General features: G+C 40.6%; 1 protein-coding gene and 1 long non-coding RNA gene across 3 annotated transcripts; one reads left to right on the top strand and one right to left on the bottom strand.

Annotated features, from left to right (window-relative positions):
* The first annotated feature begins 2,119 nt into the window (after positions 1 to 2,119).
* LOC103471989 (uncharacterized) lies at positions 2,120 to 3,207 on the top strand. Its single transcript, XR_534780.2, has 2 exons — positions 2,120 to 2,246; positions 2,323 to 3,207. It is a non-coding gene; the product is annotated as an uncharacterized LOC103471989 (long non-coding RNA).
* Positions 3,208 to 6,029: 2,822 nt separating this feature from the next.
* LOC103471990 (palmitoyltransferase ZDHHC18-like) lies at positions 6,030 to 18,715 on the bottom strand. 2 transcript variants are annotated; one of them, XM_008421330.2, is made up of 9 exons: positions 18,438 to 18,715; positions 16,759 to 16,919; positions 14,622 to 14,771; positions 14,293 to 14,430; positions 13,010 to 13,061; positions 12,559 to 12,661; positions 11,561 to 11,670; positions 10,715 to 10,817; positions 6,030 to 7,694 (listed from the first exon to the last, which is right to left on the bottom strand). In XM_008421330.2, exons 1-9 carry the CDS (start codon positions 18,692 to 18,694, stop codon positions 7,335 to 7,337), a joined length of 1,434 nt encoding a protein of 477 aa, XP_008419552.1. In that variant the 5' UTR covers positions 18,695 to 18,715; the 3' UTR covers positions 6,030 to 7,334. The 2 variants fall into 2 exon arrangements, with proteins under 2 accessions (XP_008419552.1, XP_017163134.1); XM_017307645.1 differs by lacking the exon at positions 6,030 to 7,694 and adding an exon at positions 9,511 to 10,497 and having other exon boundaries at positions 10,586 to 10,817.
* Positions 18,716 to 18,941: the final 226 nt, after the last annotated feature.

Raw genomic sequence — 18,941 nt, forward strand, 5'->3', positions numbered from 1 at the left:
GAGGCACACAGCAAACATGAACCCAAACTGTAATAACCTGCTGTGATTCATTGGTCTGTCTGATTTCTGTTCTAATTTGGTGTTTTATTTGGATTACTTTAGTTTGTTCCTTTGTTTCCTTTACTTTGTTCATTCCTAAGGTTTTTTTCTCTCTTTTTTTAGTTCTTTTTGCATATCAGTTTATGTTTTAACTTCTCTCCAGTGTTTAACAAATCAGCCTTACGGTTTATTTTAATGAACAAACTCACTAAGTTCAGTAACACCCAATTGAACTACAAAGTAAAAGATGAAAGAAATATGAAACTAAACTAAACTAGAAATAAATAAATAAATAAAACAATAAAAATACAGAAGAAGAACAGTACCAATAAAATGGTGCAATGATGCCTAAGTTCCAATAACTGTGAATGTAAAGAAACCAGATTTATTTAGGAGGAAATTAGAAAGAAATCAGAGATCAACTAGGTTAGAGTGCACAAGAACATGTTGTTTAGTGTTCACACAGCAAAACCAAAAAGATTAAATAGTCCATAAAATGTACAGTAACATCACAGTCCAGTATGAAAATGCATAATATTCCCAAGGCATTAATGACACATATTCACTTCTAAGACCTTGTGACTATGCTAACCGGTATGAAATAATAAATACATAAATGAAGCTACCCGTACGCGCAGTCGTGCACCATTTAACCCGAGAACAATCCTCACAGCAACTCAAAACCCTCAAAGGTCAGCAAACCTGTTACAGTGTAGAAAAATTATGGTTATTAATACCAAAGATCATCTGAGAAACAATCTAAAGAATTCTTTATGGGATAAAAAAAGTCACCAGTGACCCGAAGTGAAGGAGAATGACGAGCATCTCCAGTTTCAATGTTCTTTAACGACCCAATAATACTGAAATGTGAGAATGTTACACCACATTACAAAAGAAAATGTTCTTTAGATGACAAAGCAGAATAGCTGTGTAAGGCTATTCCAGGACGGTATCGGCCCGGAGCGTTCGCACAGGAATACACGCTATGGGACAATAGAACGTTTCTCATGATGCTGTTGCAGTTCGATCACACACAACATTTACTCTCTTGCTCATTTTTAAGTGATCTCAAGATTCATTGTGCAGTCACCGTGGAAGGTTTTGCTAGAGACAAGTTTTGCTCTGCCAACTTTTCGTTTCCTCCTAGGTGTTAAGGTATTGCAGGATGGATCGAAGGACACCCAATACCTTTTTTGTCTCAATTCAGTGTTGAATGTTGTAAACTGAGCCCTCCACACCCCCACCTCCACCAATGAACTAGGGCATCAACACAGTTAACCTACTACCTCAGGTTAACTCAGGGAAAAATGAGGCATTTAGACATATTTCCCGTTTAGACTCAGTGTGTCAGACCCAGAGGTGACTGGCTGTGGTTCAAGGCCAGTTTCCTCTCAGTTTGTCAACTCTTCTCTCTTTGGTTATTTGCGATCAATGTTTGAAACTTTTATCTCTATGAGAGCTAAAAAGACACCAGCTATGCAAACTAGATGAAGTAAAGACATTCAAATCTATGTCCAGCGAGTATCGTCTGTTAAGATTGGAAATGTTTCAACCCATCTGTAAATTTACCTTTAATGTTCCAAAAAATCCAAGTGCTCAATGCCTCTGATTCAAAATGAGTGTAAGTCACATTGATTATATGTTATCAGTGCCATGGAATGAACGCTGAGTGAAGGGTGATGAAAAGTTTCAACCTGAAACCCAGACAAATGCCACACTTATTAGGTGAAGAGTGGGGATCTCCCCTGACAACAGCACAGTGTTTTCTGACCTCTGACCTCATCAACAAGGTATTTTTTGTTGAATGTGGGTTTTTTTTTTCGGACCAAAACCCAAAAGAGAGTTGTATGTACAAATCCTGCAGTTTCTAAAAAACTCCAAACTACTATGCTTTAACTTTATGCACTACATCTGGAAAGTATTCACAGCACTTCATTTTTTTCACATTTTGTTACAATACAGCTTTATTCCAAAATGTAGTAAAACAATCTTTCTACTATGTTCTACACACAAATACCCTGTTACTATGACAGCATGAAAAGATTTTTTCAAATTTATTCAAAATTGGCACAGTCGCCAGGCTTCCTGAACCAAGATTCCCATTAACATAGGTAACACTGGAGAGAAGTTGTGTTTATTCCACACATATATAATGTCTTGGACTTCTATCTTCATTTGTTGTAATTGTAACCCCTAAGCCTTATCAGGTATGTATTTATAAATGAGACTCAACTTTTTGGTTTCACACCCTTTACTTAATATTTTGTTGATCCACTTTGTCAGCAATTCCAACCTCAACATCATCTTGAATATGATGCCACAAACCTTGATAGCCAGCAGTGTCGATGGTCGATGGAGGATGGCAAAAACAGACTGCAGATCTGTGGCACTGGTGCTGGAATCTCGGTGACCAGCGACAAAGGAATTCTGAGTCTGAAGTTTGACGGCGCAGCATGGAGACTGCTGGCCGGCTATGCAGGTTGTCTGAAGGTCAGCTGGGGAGAAAGTCAGATGGTCACTGGTGGAAGACGATGAACTCTTGAGACGACTATCCATGGAGGTGAAGGGACCCTCCTACAGGCCAATAGTGGAGAATGTAAAGGATGGTGTTGAGGACATCGGCAAAGGAACCCTTGAGACCAATGGAGGCGGTGGCTGAGGAAACCTGGAGACTATGTTGACGACTGAGGAATCTTGAAGGCCAGCCAAGTGGAGAGTTGGTCTCCAGGTTTAGCCTAGGATCTGAGCACTCGCAATAGAGCTCAGGAACCCTGGAGATGGGGAAGGCAATCCACAGAGAAGCCCTGAAGATTAGAAAACCCACAGAGGAGCTCTAGAGACAAGGAAAACCCACGAAGGAGAAAAGTCACCCATATAGGTTCTAAAGAGGCTAAGGTCCACCCGGATGTTAGCCTCTGCAAAGACTGCTGGTTCTACTGCCATCTGCATTGGGCAGCTGAGCAGTCACTTTGGGCGGCTGAAATCCTGCTGTTGCAGCTGAAGAAAAAGAAATGGGGGCCGAAGTACCTTGATGCCAACGTGGCGCAGACTTAAGACAGAGGAGGACGTCGGGTCAAGGAGTGGAGGAGTTGGAGCAGGGCATTCTGATGGTAATAGTAAGGATGGGTCATGGAGTGGAGGTTGTCCTTTAGGATGCCATTATTAAAAAAGAAAAAAAATCTGTCCTGTCCCCATAGAAAATAGTGTTCCAGATTGCACTCATTTAGCTGGGGAGGAGCTTCTGCTGTTTCTGGGGCTGACAGCTGAACTGCAGCTGTTACTGGAAGCTGAGGAACTATGATCTAGAGGCGTAGCAAGGGCTTAATAGGTCAGAGGCGGGCTGCTAGGTATTTTTCTTCTGATTTAATCTAAAAGTTACATTTAAAACATTGTCCTGGCAGCTGGTGGCAGCCATGGAAGGCGTAGTCCGGAATGGTATGCCGCTGCCGTTGCTCAGCTTACACAGAATTGAGGTCAGTAAAGTTTTGGCTATTGCTTCTAAGTTTTAGGAGGCGTTTTGTTTGTTACCTAGATGGTTAGCTACCCATCACCAGGGCCGGGCTCTATCCGACAGAGGAGGACAGGAGAGAAGAGGTAGACACAGCGTGCTTCTGTGTCAAACTGCCTGCTTTGCGTGCAGCGTGTTCACACTGAAAGAGGCACATCATGTGTGTGTTTGTGACGTAGGGGGGTGGAGTGGAGAGTATTGTCAGGCAAAATTACAAAAATTTGGGGCACCAGTAATATAGGCTTTTTTAACCAGAAATAAATCTCACATTACACACTGTAAAAAAAGGCTATTTTATTTCCTAAAAGGGAACAATGACAGGTGCTCTTGCACCACCTAGTGTCTATCTGTGCATGTCGCTGGTTGTGACACCTTATGGATGCATTGGCGCTGATACAAGATGTTGCGAATGGGAGAATCAGGAGGGAATGTGATTTCCCTCCTGATTGATGAGCACTGAGTTATACGCTGATTCAGACTTCCTAGAGCAGGGGTCCCCAAATCCAGGCCTTTTTACCTTTATATATTTTTATAGCATAAGAAACACCTAACTTTGTTCAACCATCATCAGTTTGTGCAATCCAATAAAGTTTGTGTTGGTGGACGTTGCCTGGTTTCATACAGTCCATCCTGCAACCAAGGTCAGACTCTCACTTTTCTTCTGAGCCGTCCAAGATAAGGCCCATGTTCTCTAACTGGGTACAGTTGGAACTCCGGACAATGTTTTATTGAAACTCATTGTACGGGTTCCCGAAACAGGAGAGTAAAATTATGTTAGCTTGTGTCAATGAAACAATGATCTATTTTATTTTAAAAATCAAACAGAAAGGTTCAAACATCTGGATGACCAGAGGTTTAAATACGTAGCATTCTAAAAAGTTACATGCCTGATCCCTTTCAGGATTGGCTTACTGCTGCCATCTGGTGGTAAAAACGTAGTACTATGCTAACATAAAAGGCAGATTCATTGAACTAATTGTTTTCCTTGCTTTTATTGGAAGAGGAACACTGGCTTAAATAAGCCCACAGTTCATACAAAAAGGAAACTTTACATTTCTACTTCTGAATGCATTGCTTTCATTCACACTGTAGGTGCTGATGGGGTTTCGACACAGACGAATAGAGAAGTTCATGCATGTGTCTCAACAGCTTATTGTGCTAACATGACCATTATATTTTTGTGCAGCTATTGCCATCGTACAGTAATACATAAAGCTTGCTTTTCAAGAGAGCAAAACTACAATTGTGCAACCTGAGAACCAATCTCTCCAGGAAAATGTAAAACAGATCTGTTAAAAGACACAAAATCAAATTATTTAAGAGATAAAAGGGGCAGGAACAGGTTTTGTTGTTGATAAACCAGAGTTGAAAGTGCAAGCAGGTATTTGTAAAAGAGGGGATGATGACAAATTGATGGGTCTGAGCTGCTTTGGCTCTACTTAAAAGGTGCTTTCATGTTTAAAGAGCTGTAAATAAAGACATTCTTATACAATAAAATACATGTTTAGTTATGACCATGCAGTTGCATTCTCTGTCACTTGTGTAGCACTGAAGGGGTACACACCAGTACAGCTGATAAGACATATCTAACCCAGCAAGCTTAAAGGGAAAATCCACAAAAAACTCACATCGTGCTATATTCACAATTTTCAACGAAACAGCCAGGTAGCATCAAAATGAACTATGTTTGACATTATTCTGACTCACAAGCCAGTTGGATGTTTATCATAGGTACGAGGGATTTAATGGTGGTCAACATAAAACCTGAAAACGAAGGAAAATAATCAGGGCAGAGGTTAGTAGATCAATTCCAAGCTAATTTCCAATTCAGCTTTTATCACTTACCATTTAAGTTGGAACCCAAAGAAAATGACACTCTATGAAAGGTTTGGTTCTATAGTATAAAATCAAGTTTGTCTGACTCAATAATTACACCCCAATTTAAGACATCTGCCTAATAAGAATAATATTTCAAGATATCTTTAATTTTGGTTTGACAAGTCAAAATACCTTCCACAATATCTCAAATGTCTTCACCGGATTCATCATTTGAAAGGTCACACATCAGTAAGGAAGCTGTTAAGTAATTATGACGTGTCAGAATTACATTTTTATCCATCCATCCATTTTCTTTACACCCTTGTCCCTTGGTGGGGTTGGGAGGGATGCTGGTGTCTATCTCCAGCTAATGTTCCAGGCGAGAACATTAGCCTGGAATAGGCTAATGTTCACCCTGGACAGGTCGCCAGTCTGTCGCAGGGCAACAGAGAGACACACAGGACAAACAACCATGCACACACACACACACTCACACCTAGCGGCAATTTGGAGAGGCCAATTAGCCTAACAGTCATGTTTTTGGACTGTGGGAGGAAACCGGAGTACCCGGAGAAAACCCACACATGCACAGGGAGAACATGCAAACTCCATGCAGAAAGACCGGGGCCAGGAATCGAACCCAGATCCTTCTTGCTGCAAGGCAACAGCTCTACCAGATGTGCCACTGTGCAGCCCAATTACATTTTTAGATTTCTGAATTAATTTTGAATTAATTTAGAAATCCCCCTTGTGGTGCCATTGAGCTGTCCAAAAAGGTGCCTGCAGAATTGTGGGTGTCCTGCACAAAATTGTCTGAAAATTCCATAACATAGAAAGGGTTCAGCGGTATTCAGTTTAGTTCAAAAATATTTATACGCGGAAAATGCAAATAAGATTGTTAACTTGAAGACTGCTTCAGAAATCTGCAAATAATTTTCTATTTTCTCCTTCAAAAAAAAATGGCTTTGAACAGAAAAACGTGCTTCTGTGAATGTTTTTTTTATTTTTCGTTATATTATTGAAATGTCAAAATGCTACGTAAATCTGTTATTTTGACTAGGAAAAATACTAATTCAAGATATCTGAATTAGAAAAGCTGTCCAATTAATGATATCTCTGATTCATTTGGAAATATCTTAAAAGGAATTGTAACTAGTCAAAATTATAGTTCTAGATATTTAGAATGTATTTTTGTCTTATTTGCTTTCAAAATATCTGCAATTTAAATTGCACAAGTCAAATCTACATATCTAAAACTACATTTAAGAGATTTGGAATTATGTTATCATTCAAGATATCTTTAAATACAATTATGACTGATCAGAACAAAAAGTGAGACAGCGTACATTTATTGTTGGACTAGTAATAATTTAATTGTTCATATCTGAAAAATGTGTTTCAGATGCCAATCAATTAAAAAGATTAATTTTAGTTATCTTGAATTAAAGCTCCTTTACAAATTAATGGTAAATCTCCTGTCATATACACTAGTCAGGATGTAATTAGAGATGTCTTAAATATCTAAAAAAAAAAAAAAAAAAAAAAAAAAGTGATATGATTTTAAAATATTTCTGGTCATAAAAAAAAATTCAGATATCTGGAATCAAACCGATTTTATGTTAAAACGGCTTGCCATAACGGTGGGGACATTCTGAAGTGAGGTTCAGTTAAAAGGTTGTAAGCAGTTCATTTCTTACTGGCAGTAGATAACTGTTGTTGCATCGTCATTTAGAATAAATCCACGTTTGTTGGTCCTAGAAGGGGCAAAGGTCAAACAGGTTCAGTCACTCCCCTGAGCAACGCCTTGAACATAGCCACACATAGAACCACCTAGATATGCAGCTGACTTGTAAGTCATCTTAACCTAAGAACCATTAAGACCCCAGACATGCCTCCATTTCTGCTCTTGTGACATCTTAAAGATTAAGTGTATAATGTGCTTTCTAAACCCATACATAACCGGAGTCAGTCACTGGAGTGTGGCAAACTTGGCTCCTCGGTGGCCCCTGGCGGTGGAGCGATGGTTCCCGTCATGGGAGGAAGGGGAAACGTGGTCGTCAAAGGTGGGCCTGGGAGTATGTGAAGAGGCTCGTTTGTGCTTGTGCAAGCGACCTTTGGTGGGGAGCGGAGGAGAAGTGCTCCCATAGGTCTTGGAGATGTGGTGGGTGCCGCCGCATCTCTGGGAGAGCTCCAGGGAGGGGTCGGAGTTCAGAGCCGAGATGTTTTCTGGGCAAGGAAGAGCTGTCTGAGGTTTCCCCTGAGGACACGAGGTGGCCAGAAGAGGAGTGAGAGCCGCTGACTCCAGCAAACCTTTAGGTCCCTGAACGCACTGTGGAGGGGGATGGAAACAAAAGTTAAGAATGAAGGCAAAAGCCAGCAAAACTTAAAGGACTTAAAGGTCTTAGGATTGCGTTTCTGGTTTTTGCTGATAATGTGGTTCTGTTGGCTTCATCAGGTCATGACCTACAGCCTTCACTGGAGCGGTTCACAGCTCAGTGTGAACTGATGAAGATCAGTGCCTCCAAATCCAAGGACATGGTCTTGAGCCGGAAAAGGGTAGAGTGCCTTCATCAGGTCAGGGAAAACGTCCTGCCTCAAGTGAAGGAGTTTAAGTATCTTGTGTTTTTGTTCATGAATGAAGGAAAAAATGGAGCGGTAGGTCGAAAGGTAGATTGCCACTGCTTCTGCAGTGATATGGGTGTTATACTGGTCTGTCGTGGTGAAGAGAGAGTAGAGTCAAAAGGAAAATCAATGGTTGACTGCCTGCTCTCATCTATGGTCACCAGCTTAATATCAGGTGAGAAGCTTGAACATCGTGGAGGGACACAAAGTCCAGCCGCTGCTTCTCTACATCGAGAGGAGCTAGTTGAGGTGGTTCGGGTATCTGGTTAGGACACCTCTTAGACTCCCTCCCCATAGAAGGAGTCCAAGAGCCCACCTGGGTCTCCTTCAGGTTGACTCATCCCAAAGGAAAACCCAGGACACACTGGAGAGACTATGTTTCTTGGCTGGCATGAAGGAGCTGGACCAATTGGCTGGAGAGAGGGAAGTCTGGGTCTCTCTTCTTAGGCTGCTACAGCCACAACCCGACCTCATATCATATGAGTGGGTGGGCGCCAGCGGACGGACGGATGGAAAGCATAAACTTTGAGACAAAATTGAGGTTTTGTCTAGGCCAAAGAGCTCAATTTTGGTTTCATTTGTCCAATGTTGTCTGATAATTAAGATTTTGTCAGTGTAGCAAAAAAGCAAAACAGAAGAAACCTGTGAAGGGCGCAAATACTTTTACAGTGCAACATATACATATAAAATGTTGAAGGGTTACACTCCTATTCATGCATCATGGCAGTGCTGGTGGATAAGCATGCAGGGTAGCTGGGGAAACACAGAAACAGCAACAGGTAACGGATCAACATGCGTCCCCTCCCTCTGTCTGAACATGCTTACCATGCTCAAGAATCGTCATTTCTGCTCTAAAAGCAGCTTATTAGCCAGCGCAGGACACTGCAAAGTCCAGACAAGTCTCCTCCTGACAATGGAAATGGGATACAGGCACAGAGACACACCACAGACACAACAGTGAGTTGGGGTGCAGCTGAAGACACACAAACCGGGTGTGGACCAAAGATCAGCTGCAAGGTGGAAATGTTTAGTCTGAACGGTGAGGAAGGACCAACGGAACGGGGAGGGGAGCATAGAAGGAATGTGACAGGTCTGGGGTCTCACTTATAAAGGTGGAGTACAAACAAAACGGGGCCTAAACCTGGTACAAAGGTTGTGATGTAAAATATTGGTATCAGTATCGGCATCAGATCGATGGTAAGGTCAATACTTTGGTTTAGAACTCCCTCTTGAATTTTATTTTGCTTTTGCATCGCAGTTTCTCAACTCTACTTCAAAAATGCTTTGCTGTGACTTGCTCTCATTTCTGCACTTTATTTAGAAAACACACAAATGTGTTTCATTTCTGGCGTTTCTACACTGAAAAAGAAAAAGGAGAATGGAGAACGGAGCTTCAGCTTAAAAATTGGTTAATTTGTGACATGCAGTCGAATGAAGTTTATCAAGCTAGCTTTATTTACATTTTCTGTATCATGTAAATATGTCATTAAAGTATTTTGTAGATACTTATGAACTTTATTTAAATTCTATCGTAGGTTTTCAAATGCATAATAAAAAAAAATACAACACAAAAACATCTAACGGTCAGAAGTTTGATGACATATCAAGCTTAAATAAAAGTTATCGGTATTGATATCGATGACACTGTACTCACTTGATATCGGATCGATACGAAAATATGCTGCATCGCACACCTCTACTGCATCGTCTAATAAGGAGGAAGGGAATAAGGAGGAATGTTGAATAATTGTGCTAGATTTTATTTAAGAAAGTCAAAATAAGAGTGTGAACTTTCTAGATTTGTATTTGTAAAAAAAGTTGAAAACCGAGTATTTTTTTCCTTCCAGTGTACATGTTTTCTGTCGTGTTGATTTATCACATAAACTCTCAATAAAATACATTATTTGTGGTTGTATTGTAGCACAAAGAAATGTGAAAATGCCTCAGGGATGTGAATACTCCTGCAAGACACAGTACATTCACTCAAAACAAAACGTGAAAAAAAACAATAGAACTGACTTGAAAGGCGTTCCTCTAGCGTAAACAAATGCCCACCTTCATATGCCAAAAAGCAGCCATTTGATATCAAAGTAGACTGAAACTGCGCCTGAGGTGCAGAAACTACTGTAAACAAAAGTTCTTAACAAGCCTCCAGAATCCTTTTGTATCCACCTCTGATTTGGGAGAATAAGGAAACAACAAAGGAAGCTAAAGTTTTCCCTCCTTCCTATGCCTGAACTTTCTGAAAATACTGAAGTACAGCAACTTCTGTGCATTTACTAAATGACAAACAAACAGTGCCTTTCTATGACGCAAGTCTGGCTGAAATTCAAGTAGCTGTCGCTGAGAGAGACATCAAGCCCACATCCAGTTGAAATCACGATGAATGCTGACTAGTGACAGCAGTTTGAATACAGCACAGAAGGGAGGAACCTCCACAGGGGAGACAGACAGGCAGACAGAGACCACTCTGGGACTACAGCAGGGGAGACAGACAGGCAGACAGAGACCACTCTGGGACTACAGCAGGGGAGAMAGACAGGCAGACAGAGACCACTCTGGGACTACAGCAGGGGAGACAGACAGGCAGACAGAGACCACTCTGGGACTACAGCAGGCAGCAAGGATTCACGCAGGCAGGGCTGCAGGTTTGGTTTGATTCAGGAACAGGGAAAAATCAGCGGAGGATTCCTGCAAGTCAAGGACCAGATGGAATGATCCTCCTACCACGTTTATATCGCTTTTAGTGTTTGGATTGGGCAGCTCCAAGTCCACGCCGCTCGTCTGGGCCAGCTCATCCGCGGGCAGGAAGCCTCGTCTGTCGATCAAGCTTTAAAGCCGGAAAAGAAAAAAGAAATTAATTAGGGTTAATTGCATTTAGAGTAAACCACTTGTATAGTGGGTATTCTTAGCAAGTACTACGTACTGATGAAGATGTATACGGAACAAAAAAAATGCTTCAAATGGGAAGATTGACAGAGGAAACCAGATGTTTATGTACAATGTATGAAACTTTTTTATCCTCTTTGTCTGACATTAAATCAGACTAAACCTTCCCCTTTTTAGGTCAGTAAGGTTAATCAAAACTATTTCTATTTGCCAAATGTAATGATGTAATGTGAAAATTATTGGCTTATTAAGGCGACATTGAAGTCACTGTTGGTTCGGCAAGATGTGGCTCTCAAGAGACTAAAATAATTGGAAAAGCCCTCATTTTTTGAAGAATTAAGCACCAAATAATTAAAGATTGAGCTAATGCCACAGCACTGATCTAATAATAACTTAATCTAACCTTATATTATGCTATGCAGATGGTCAGCAGGATGCTGCACCAAGTGGGGATTGCTTGGCCACACTGTGTTGTCTATAGAAATACATTTAATTTGCTGGCTGACAGCTCAAGCTTCAAACAGCAAACCACTAAATGACCAAATGGAAACTATAAAACTAAGAATTTAGAGAGGGCTTTTTTTAACCTCCCCAAAAAATACTGCTTTAGCAAATCCTGCATCCTGACGAGGATTTAATACAAATAATGTCTGTTCAACAATCGCTGAAGCTTTAGAGACTGACCTGGGTGGCATGGGCGCACAGAGAACTGAACAACAGTTAATAAAAATGTTTTTATGACTGTATGGGTTGGTTACAGCTTCTCCACTCTTCCCCGACCAGGAGCCTTTGATCTGAAAAAATAAATGAATAAATAAAAATACATGGTTACACACTAGTCAGTTATTTTAAGCAGATATTATAATGGTTTCCATTATGTAACAACTACACCCACACTTTCACATCCCACATGTGTGTCTATGAGCTTTTGGCATCTCTGCTACCAAAAATATATCCACCCGGTGTAGAGATCACAGGCTGTGGAAGTCCTGTTCCCTAGGATTTTATGTCTACAACTTGGCAAACTGCAAAAGTCAATGACTGACAGGCAGGAAGGAAGGTTGTGGAGAACGATAAATGAAGAGTGCTGTGGTGGAGCAGGGGTTAAGCACAACCCACATGTTGAGGCCTTAGTCCTCGATGCGGACGTCACAGGTTCGAGTCTCTGCATTCACCCCCTCTCTCGTTACCCACTTTTCTGTCAATTCACTAACATATAAAGCCCACTGGAGCCTTTAAACTAAAATGAAATATTAAAGACAAATGGAAAGAAAACAAACAATAGCAGGCAATGTTAGTGAATGATGGGAGAATAAAAAAAGAGAGGAAGAAAGGACTGGATGTAGTACAGAAAACAAGAAGAAGGAGGACAGAGGAAGGAAAGACAGGTTGGCCACAAGAGAGGGATGAACGAAACAAAGAACGAAGGAAATTCAGGAAATAACAAACAGAGGAGTAAAGAAAGTATGTATGGTCACAATTTAGACCAAAGGGATATGGAAATGCAAAGATCTTTTCCTATTTATCCAAACATGTAAAGCACTGAAATCAAATGCCTGACTGCATAGCAACCACAGTCTTACATTTGCTGTTCATTTTTGTTATAATTGCATTTGCCCTTGTCCAACTTTCATCCCATCACATTGAGCAGCAGCACATACTCTGATGTTTAATGTACTTACGTCTTCATTGGTGGTCAGATTGGAAGCAACAAGGTAGGTATGGAAGCCCGAGAGGCCCAAGATAGACCAGACTGAGAAGAAGCATATAGCCAACTCCACTGCAGTAAACGGAGTGGGTCAAGGAAAACATCACAGGAGGTTCAAATGATTCCACTGAGGAGTTTCTTCTTCTCTGGTACATGGTGTAGTACAACACAACGTTCAGAAAAAAGAACAAATATTACTTGCACTATAAATGCTGTAACTGATTTACTTATTGAAGCTGGTCATGATTTAACATTATGTCAGATTCTGAGTCATAAAAGCAGCAACCAGCAGCTTTCTAAAAGATGAAACTAGCCAAATGTAGAAGGTTTTATACAGCCTTCTCCAGCTTTACTTCCATAATTTATCATCAGTTTACTTAGTATGAAACAGATGGCAGGGAAAATGAAACCCCATGAAAGGATATCTGCCAGGACTCTCCTGAAGGGCAAACATCAGGCCTTTTCCTCCTTTGGCCCCTAAAACAAAAAGCACAAACTACTGTATTCACAGAGCTGATAGTGGAAAATAATCCTGAGCCTGAACTTTTTTCCACGCCCAGGAGGCAACGCACTTTTAACACATAACACAGAATCGTGTATAAAAATAACCCTTTCAACTCTCGGGTGGTTTCTGGGTTTGCAGGCTCCTGGCCCCAGATGTTTTTTGTGTATAACATACATGTTGCCAAGAGGCGGTCCAAGCATAAACCCTGGGAGAACATGTTGAAAAAAATCCCCTTAAATGTTAAGATTCTGGTGAATTGTGTGAATGCAAACAGACAACATTCAGGCAGGACATGAACAAACCTAACGTGAGTCTGAATTACAGTAGATTCTTTGGGCGGAGCCCAAGGCTTTAGGGGCCCCTGAGCTCCTGGGGCCCTGAGTACAAATCCCAGGTAAATTCAGTAATCCATCCCTGCTTTTAACTAATCTCCTCACTGCCTGCCTACTGCTCCTACCATGTGTTCACAACAACAGCGACTAGAGCTGTAAAACTGCCAGAAGTAATTCACTTTTTATGAACTAAAATGATGATAAGACTTTATTTAATGGGGGCGACATGAGATGAATCAGGAACATGAATGAAACTATTAATGGTGTCAATGGATGTTTGTATCCCAAACAATGTTAGCTTTTCAAACATAGCCCAGGTGACTGCAGGACGTCTTTTAGTTGCATTTGCAATCTTGTCAAGGTGCTGCGTTTTCGAGACATTGGACCGGTACATTAAAAATGCTGACAGCGTTCATTTTAGCTCCTAAGAACTGCTGTTAATGAGAAGCTTGTTGTGATGATGAGCTGAAAGTGGAGAGTTTCAGCTCTTGTTAAAGAGACAGAGGCCCAATTTCATGGTGTCAAATTACAAAGTCATATTTCTTTTCATATAACGCTTGATATATAAAGCATTTTTATAACAGCTGAAGGTAACAGTTACTTGATTGTGCCATCAAACGGAACTATGTACCAAGAACATACATAACACCACTCCTTCAAAAATGAAACCCTAAATCATGCACAGATGTAAACATGTTCTTACAGTTTATGGCTGGGCAGGATTCACATCTTCCCCATTCTAGGTAACAATGATCTACTGTATGTTGGAAAGTGAATCGTGTCATATGGTGCCAATGTGAGACCAGAGAATCCTCCATTCAGGGGGTGTACGTGGGATTCCAAATGGCTGAAGAAAGAAAAAGTCGCTTACTCAAAGCCAGATGTGTAGTCACACAACCGAAGATGAACGCTGTCAGGAAAGACAGGGACACGATGAAGGTGTAGAAGAACCGGTAGTTGCGCTTCCCGACACAGTTCCCCACCCAAGGACAGTGATGGTCGAAACGCTCTGCGAGTTCAGGAAAATCTGATGAGATTTGACTGGAAAAGTACGAGAACAGCCCACATCAACCTTCCAGAACATTCTCTCTGTTAACGGAACCTGTGGAGCCGTGCTCACTCCAACACTGTGAACCCTCTGTCATTATTGACAGCTGGTAAAATGTCTCATGGTGTCTAGTGAGTCTACCCACAGCTCACCCACACAGTTGTCACACAGGCTGCAGTGGGACGTGCGAGGAGGCCGAAACATCTTGCAGGTGAAGCAGTACTTGAGCTTGATCACCTGCTGGTTGATGAGGACCTCCTTGGTGCGCGGCGGAGGCCGATAGCTGGTGTTCCCCGTGTCATCTATGGAGAGAGGCATTGCTTTTTCTTATAACATGATTCTCTTTGACGAGAAGCCCCAACTCACATCAGTTGCCCTTACACAGCTGATCAGACCGCTTCCTGGGGATAAGTACTGACATGGATACAAAAAGTTAGAGTTCTTGTTCTTTGTCACCTCATGGTTCTTTTCCTCTAGAACAGGGTGTCCAGACTTTCTGTCACGTGAGCCAAAATTGACGAGGCAATAGTACAAAACTAAAATCAAGCAAATAAAATTGTCTGATTATGTTTGTTTGTTGTTGTTTCTTCTTTTAATTTTTTGTAAGGGATGTTATTCATCGTAGATCCAAAACTTATAAAGGATTTTGCACCTTTATTACAGGAAAAACATCCAGTTTTCAAGTTGTTTTGGGCTTGATTGGACAAAATTTATTCTTAGCATAAGAACCGGATTTGAGTCACTTTCGTTCAAAAAGCTTGCTATACTTAGCCAGGTTTGATAAAACAAATAAAAGCTGATTTGATTGTGGCAAACTCAGACGTGGTTCCATTATAAAGCTTGGTAATAAAAAGACAAATACTTTATGCTGTAATTAACATTTTCCATTAAGTGTTTGATGGTCTAGTGACGTCGTGTTTCCAGTCAGACTCGGTACGCTTGGAACTCCAGTGAATTCTAAAAAAGTTGTCTCAAAAGTCACTAGTGGAAAACCCTTATACACACAAGACTCTTAGTGTTTCCATGGAAATGACCCTGATGAAAAATATCTCATGCTTGTATTGGTGAATGCTTTTACAAAGAACTTTATACAACTGGACTTTTCTTATTGGTCTTGTAAAGTGCCTCGACTTTACCTTAGTTGTGAATTGGCACCATCCAATTCACAACTGGAAGTCACAATGTTGCAAAATAAATTCATCATCGGCAAATTTCTTGTGGACTTTCAATTTTCACCAGTCATTGCACCTTTTCTGCAAATTTGACCAATCACCTTCATGTTTCCTGTTTTCCCTTCTTTTCTGACCAATCACAGAAACTCTGTTGAATTTTGACCAATCCCCGACTAATTTAACTTCTTGTTTTACGACGTCTCTTGAAAGCCGAACCTGCGAGATGAAAGCATGTGTGACGTTAAAATGGTAACATTTATCCTTTTTATTTTTTGCAAAACCATAATGATGTGTTCTGCTTGATTTGTTTCTACCCCATAAACAGTTCATTGAATCATCGATATGGAATTCTTCTTTTGCACTTTGACCCTTCTTTGGAACATGATTTTACCTGTATAAGATGCTACTTCAAGAACTTGTAAATGGTATTTGCACTTTAAACATTAACCATGGTAAAAATCCTGTCTTTTTTGGGAAGGATGGGTGTAACAATTTTCACTCTTTTGCAAGAATAAATGGCAAAAAAAAAAGTTTTAAGAAAATTGCAACTTTCACCATAACCTTTGTAAAAAAAGGTTCCACAAACTCAATCATTTTAAGCCGCAACAATCACAAAAATCATTGCATCCTGGAGGGACTGACTATGTAATGAAATGAAAGAAAATGAATGAACATAGCTTAGGATGCCAGGGTCTATTACAATAATAGAATAAATGTTTGTCACATGTGGAATAATCTTAAAATAACTTGAACAAAAGTAGCACAGTTGAATAAGACAGCCATCTTACATCACTGCTGGCTAAACGTTGGTCCTGTGTAGGAGGCTCCGAGGAGCACAGGAACAGAACTTTGGGTATTTTTGACAACAAACACAACTACTGGAGAACTACTGACAAATGTGACGAGCAGGCAGCAAAGAAACTGGAAGAGAGCTGAATAATTTAACATTGCAATTAAACAGCTGTATATGAAGTTGACTTGACATTTACAACGCTTCAGGAAGCCAATTACAAGCCTTTGTGCCAAATGTTCTCCATATTTAGCAGCATAAACTGTTAATCTAAAGGCGGCAATGTGTCAAGAGGTTGTTAAATATCCAAGAGATGTCGTTTCTTACCAATCTGCCTCTCGATATCTGCGGCCTCCTCTGGAGTGGCTCGAGGCAGGATGCCCGGGTCAGTGAAACTGGTCTGGAGCAGCGTGATGAGCACAAACACAAACAGGACCCCTCCGATAGCAGGTATACTGCTGGTCAGGTGTTTGACCAGGAATGGGCAGCTGTGACAATCACACACACACACGCACACACACACACACACACACACAGAAAGGAGGAGTTGCAAAGAGACTGACCTTAACCAGAGCTGGAAACAGATCAGGACGACTGCACTGTGGCTTACAGATGATCTGCTCTCATTTAATAACTCGGGCTTTTAATTACCGCCTGAAACCCTGTGAGACAGAACACACTTTCCACCATGTGGTCACAGAGAGAATAGCAGCTTTTAGTGATCGTTTGTTTTTTGTTTTTTTTGTTACTGAATTGTTTAGAGTTGTTTTACATTACTGTTAGCAGCCAGGAGAAGCATCATCATTTGAAGGGAAGAAGCAGGAAGTACGTTATCTATGGGTGCAGTTTCACTTTGGTAGTAAAAATATGAAGGACCTCTCATACTTCAGGCATTTGGAAGTGATTTCAAAACGACTCAAATTTAAGAAGTGTAAATCATAAGAGATGGTTTTAGACTTCTTTAAAGCTGTTGTTGTTCTTTGGTGTATTTTTTTTTTCACTAACAAATGCACACTGTCAATAAACACGTAATGAATTATAGAATTTGATTGGAGGGATAGTCAAAACCAAAGATCTTTGAAAAGTAAAGAAAAAACAGATTATTTTGCTTTCTATGTGTTTGGATTGATGACATCACAAAAGGCATATGAGCTGATGGATAAATACAATGTACAATTAGACCTGTCATCAAATTTTGCTTGTTGATAAGTTGTTCCAGAAGTTATAGCGAAAAACAATAATTCTGCTGTTTAAAAACCATTTTCACGTGTTATGTTGATAATGGCATAATAATGCAAATTTGCTAAACTTTTATCTTGTAAAGGAGAACTTCACACTGAAACTGGAAGACATTTTAAATATCCAAAATAAAACACAACAGCCAAAAACAATACATAAAAATAAAATAAAAACCACACACAACCGAAACCATAAATAAATTGGATCATGAAGTCTCTAAGCAAAACGGCCCTTCAAAATCGATTAATCGCTAGAATGGATCAAGCTTGTTTTAATTTAATATGAAATGAATTGCTAATCAATTCATTGTTTATTGTCACAGGCTTATGAAAGATGAGTGACTTTTGATTACTGGTGTAAAGCTACGCAGAACCGACTAGACAAGAGAGGATATTGAGTTCATGGCATAGTGTTTGCAGTTTGGTGAAATTTGCATCGTTTGAAAATTTTGAGTTGGATTTCCCGAGTTTTCTGAACAATCTTCTAAAACATGTACTGTTCAGTCTCCCTGAAACCCATGCAATGTTTTTACTTATGACTACAAGAATTTCATGCAGCTATATGGAAAACAAAACAAAAAAACTTTGATTAAAAACTTGTTTTAAAAAAAAAAATTCTAAATAACCACAGGAGGGGAATTTATCTTGAGTAAATGTTTGTTATTGGAACAAAATAACAAACTATGACATGCTCTTTAGAAGTGAGGTTAATTTGACCAAACTTCAGTTGCTTTAAATACACGGAACAGAGTGGAAAACACAACTCACTCAAATATGAAAAATAAACCGCTCGTGACGAGGATAAGGCCCAGAGTGAGGGGAAAGACCCCACTCTGACGGGCCATCATAATCCGTCCATCGCAGAAGAAGCGGTTCTTCCCGGGGAAAACTTCCCACTTTCTCCTGGGTGTCCTCGGGTCCTTCCTCCCGTCATCGCCGACAGCCTGGTGTTGGTGAGAAGGGGGGGTCTGGGTGGGTGTCGGCAGCGCCTTCGGGTCGATCTGCTGATACTCACGGCTTTTCATGGTTTCTAAAGCAGAGTGGGAGCTCTGTCCCGATTAGGGCACCGAGCGACAACATCACCGGATCCCGACCACTCTGCTGAGGTGGACGGCCGTCAGGAGCGTCGTCATTCCACGGATAGAACAAGCTAGTGATACCTCTCTGTGGATGGTCAATAAATAAGTGTGTGACTCCGGACTGCAGATAATGTCATTTTTAACCTCCATGCCGCTTCATTGACGATTCTTTTCCGTTTACAGGAAGACTGAA

The sequence above is a fragment of the Poecilia reticulata genome, linkage group LG11, assembly GCF_000633615.1.
Source record: "Poecilia reticulata strain Guanapo linkage group LG11, Guppy_female_1.0+MT, whole genome shotgun sequence".
Taxonomy (NCBI): Eukaryota; Metazoa; Chordata; class Actinopteri; order Cyprinodontiformes; family Poeciliidae; genus Poecilia; species Poecilia reticulata.

Coding starts and splice junctions, on each gene's coding strand:
- LOC103471990 (XM_008421330.2), bottom strand. CDS start 18,694: ATGAAAAGCCGTGAGTATCAGCAGATCGACCCGAAGGCGCTGCCGACA. Junction 14,772..16,758: donor AGATATCGAGAGGCAGATTG/GTAAGAAACGAC, acceptor CTCTCTCCATAG/ATGACACGGGGAACACCAGC. Junction 13,062..14,292: donor GACTACACATCTGGCTTTGA/GTAAGCGACTTT, acceptor TTTTTGTTTTAG/GGGCCAAAGGAGGAAAAGGC.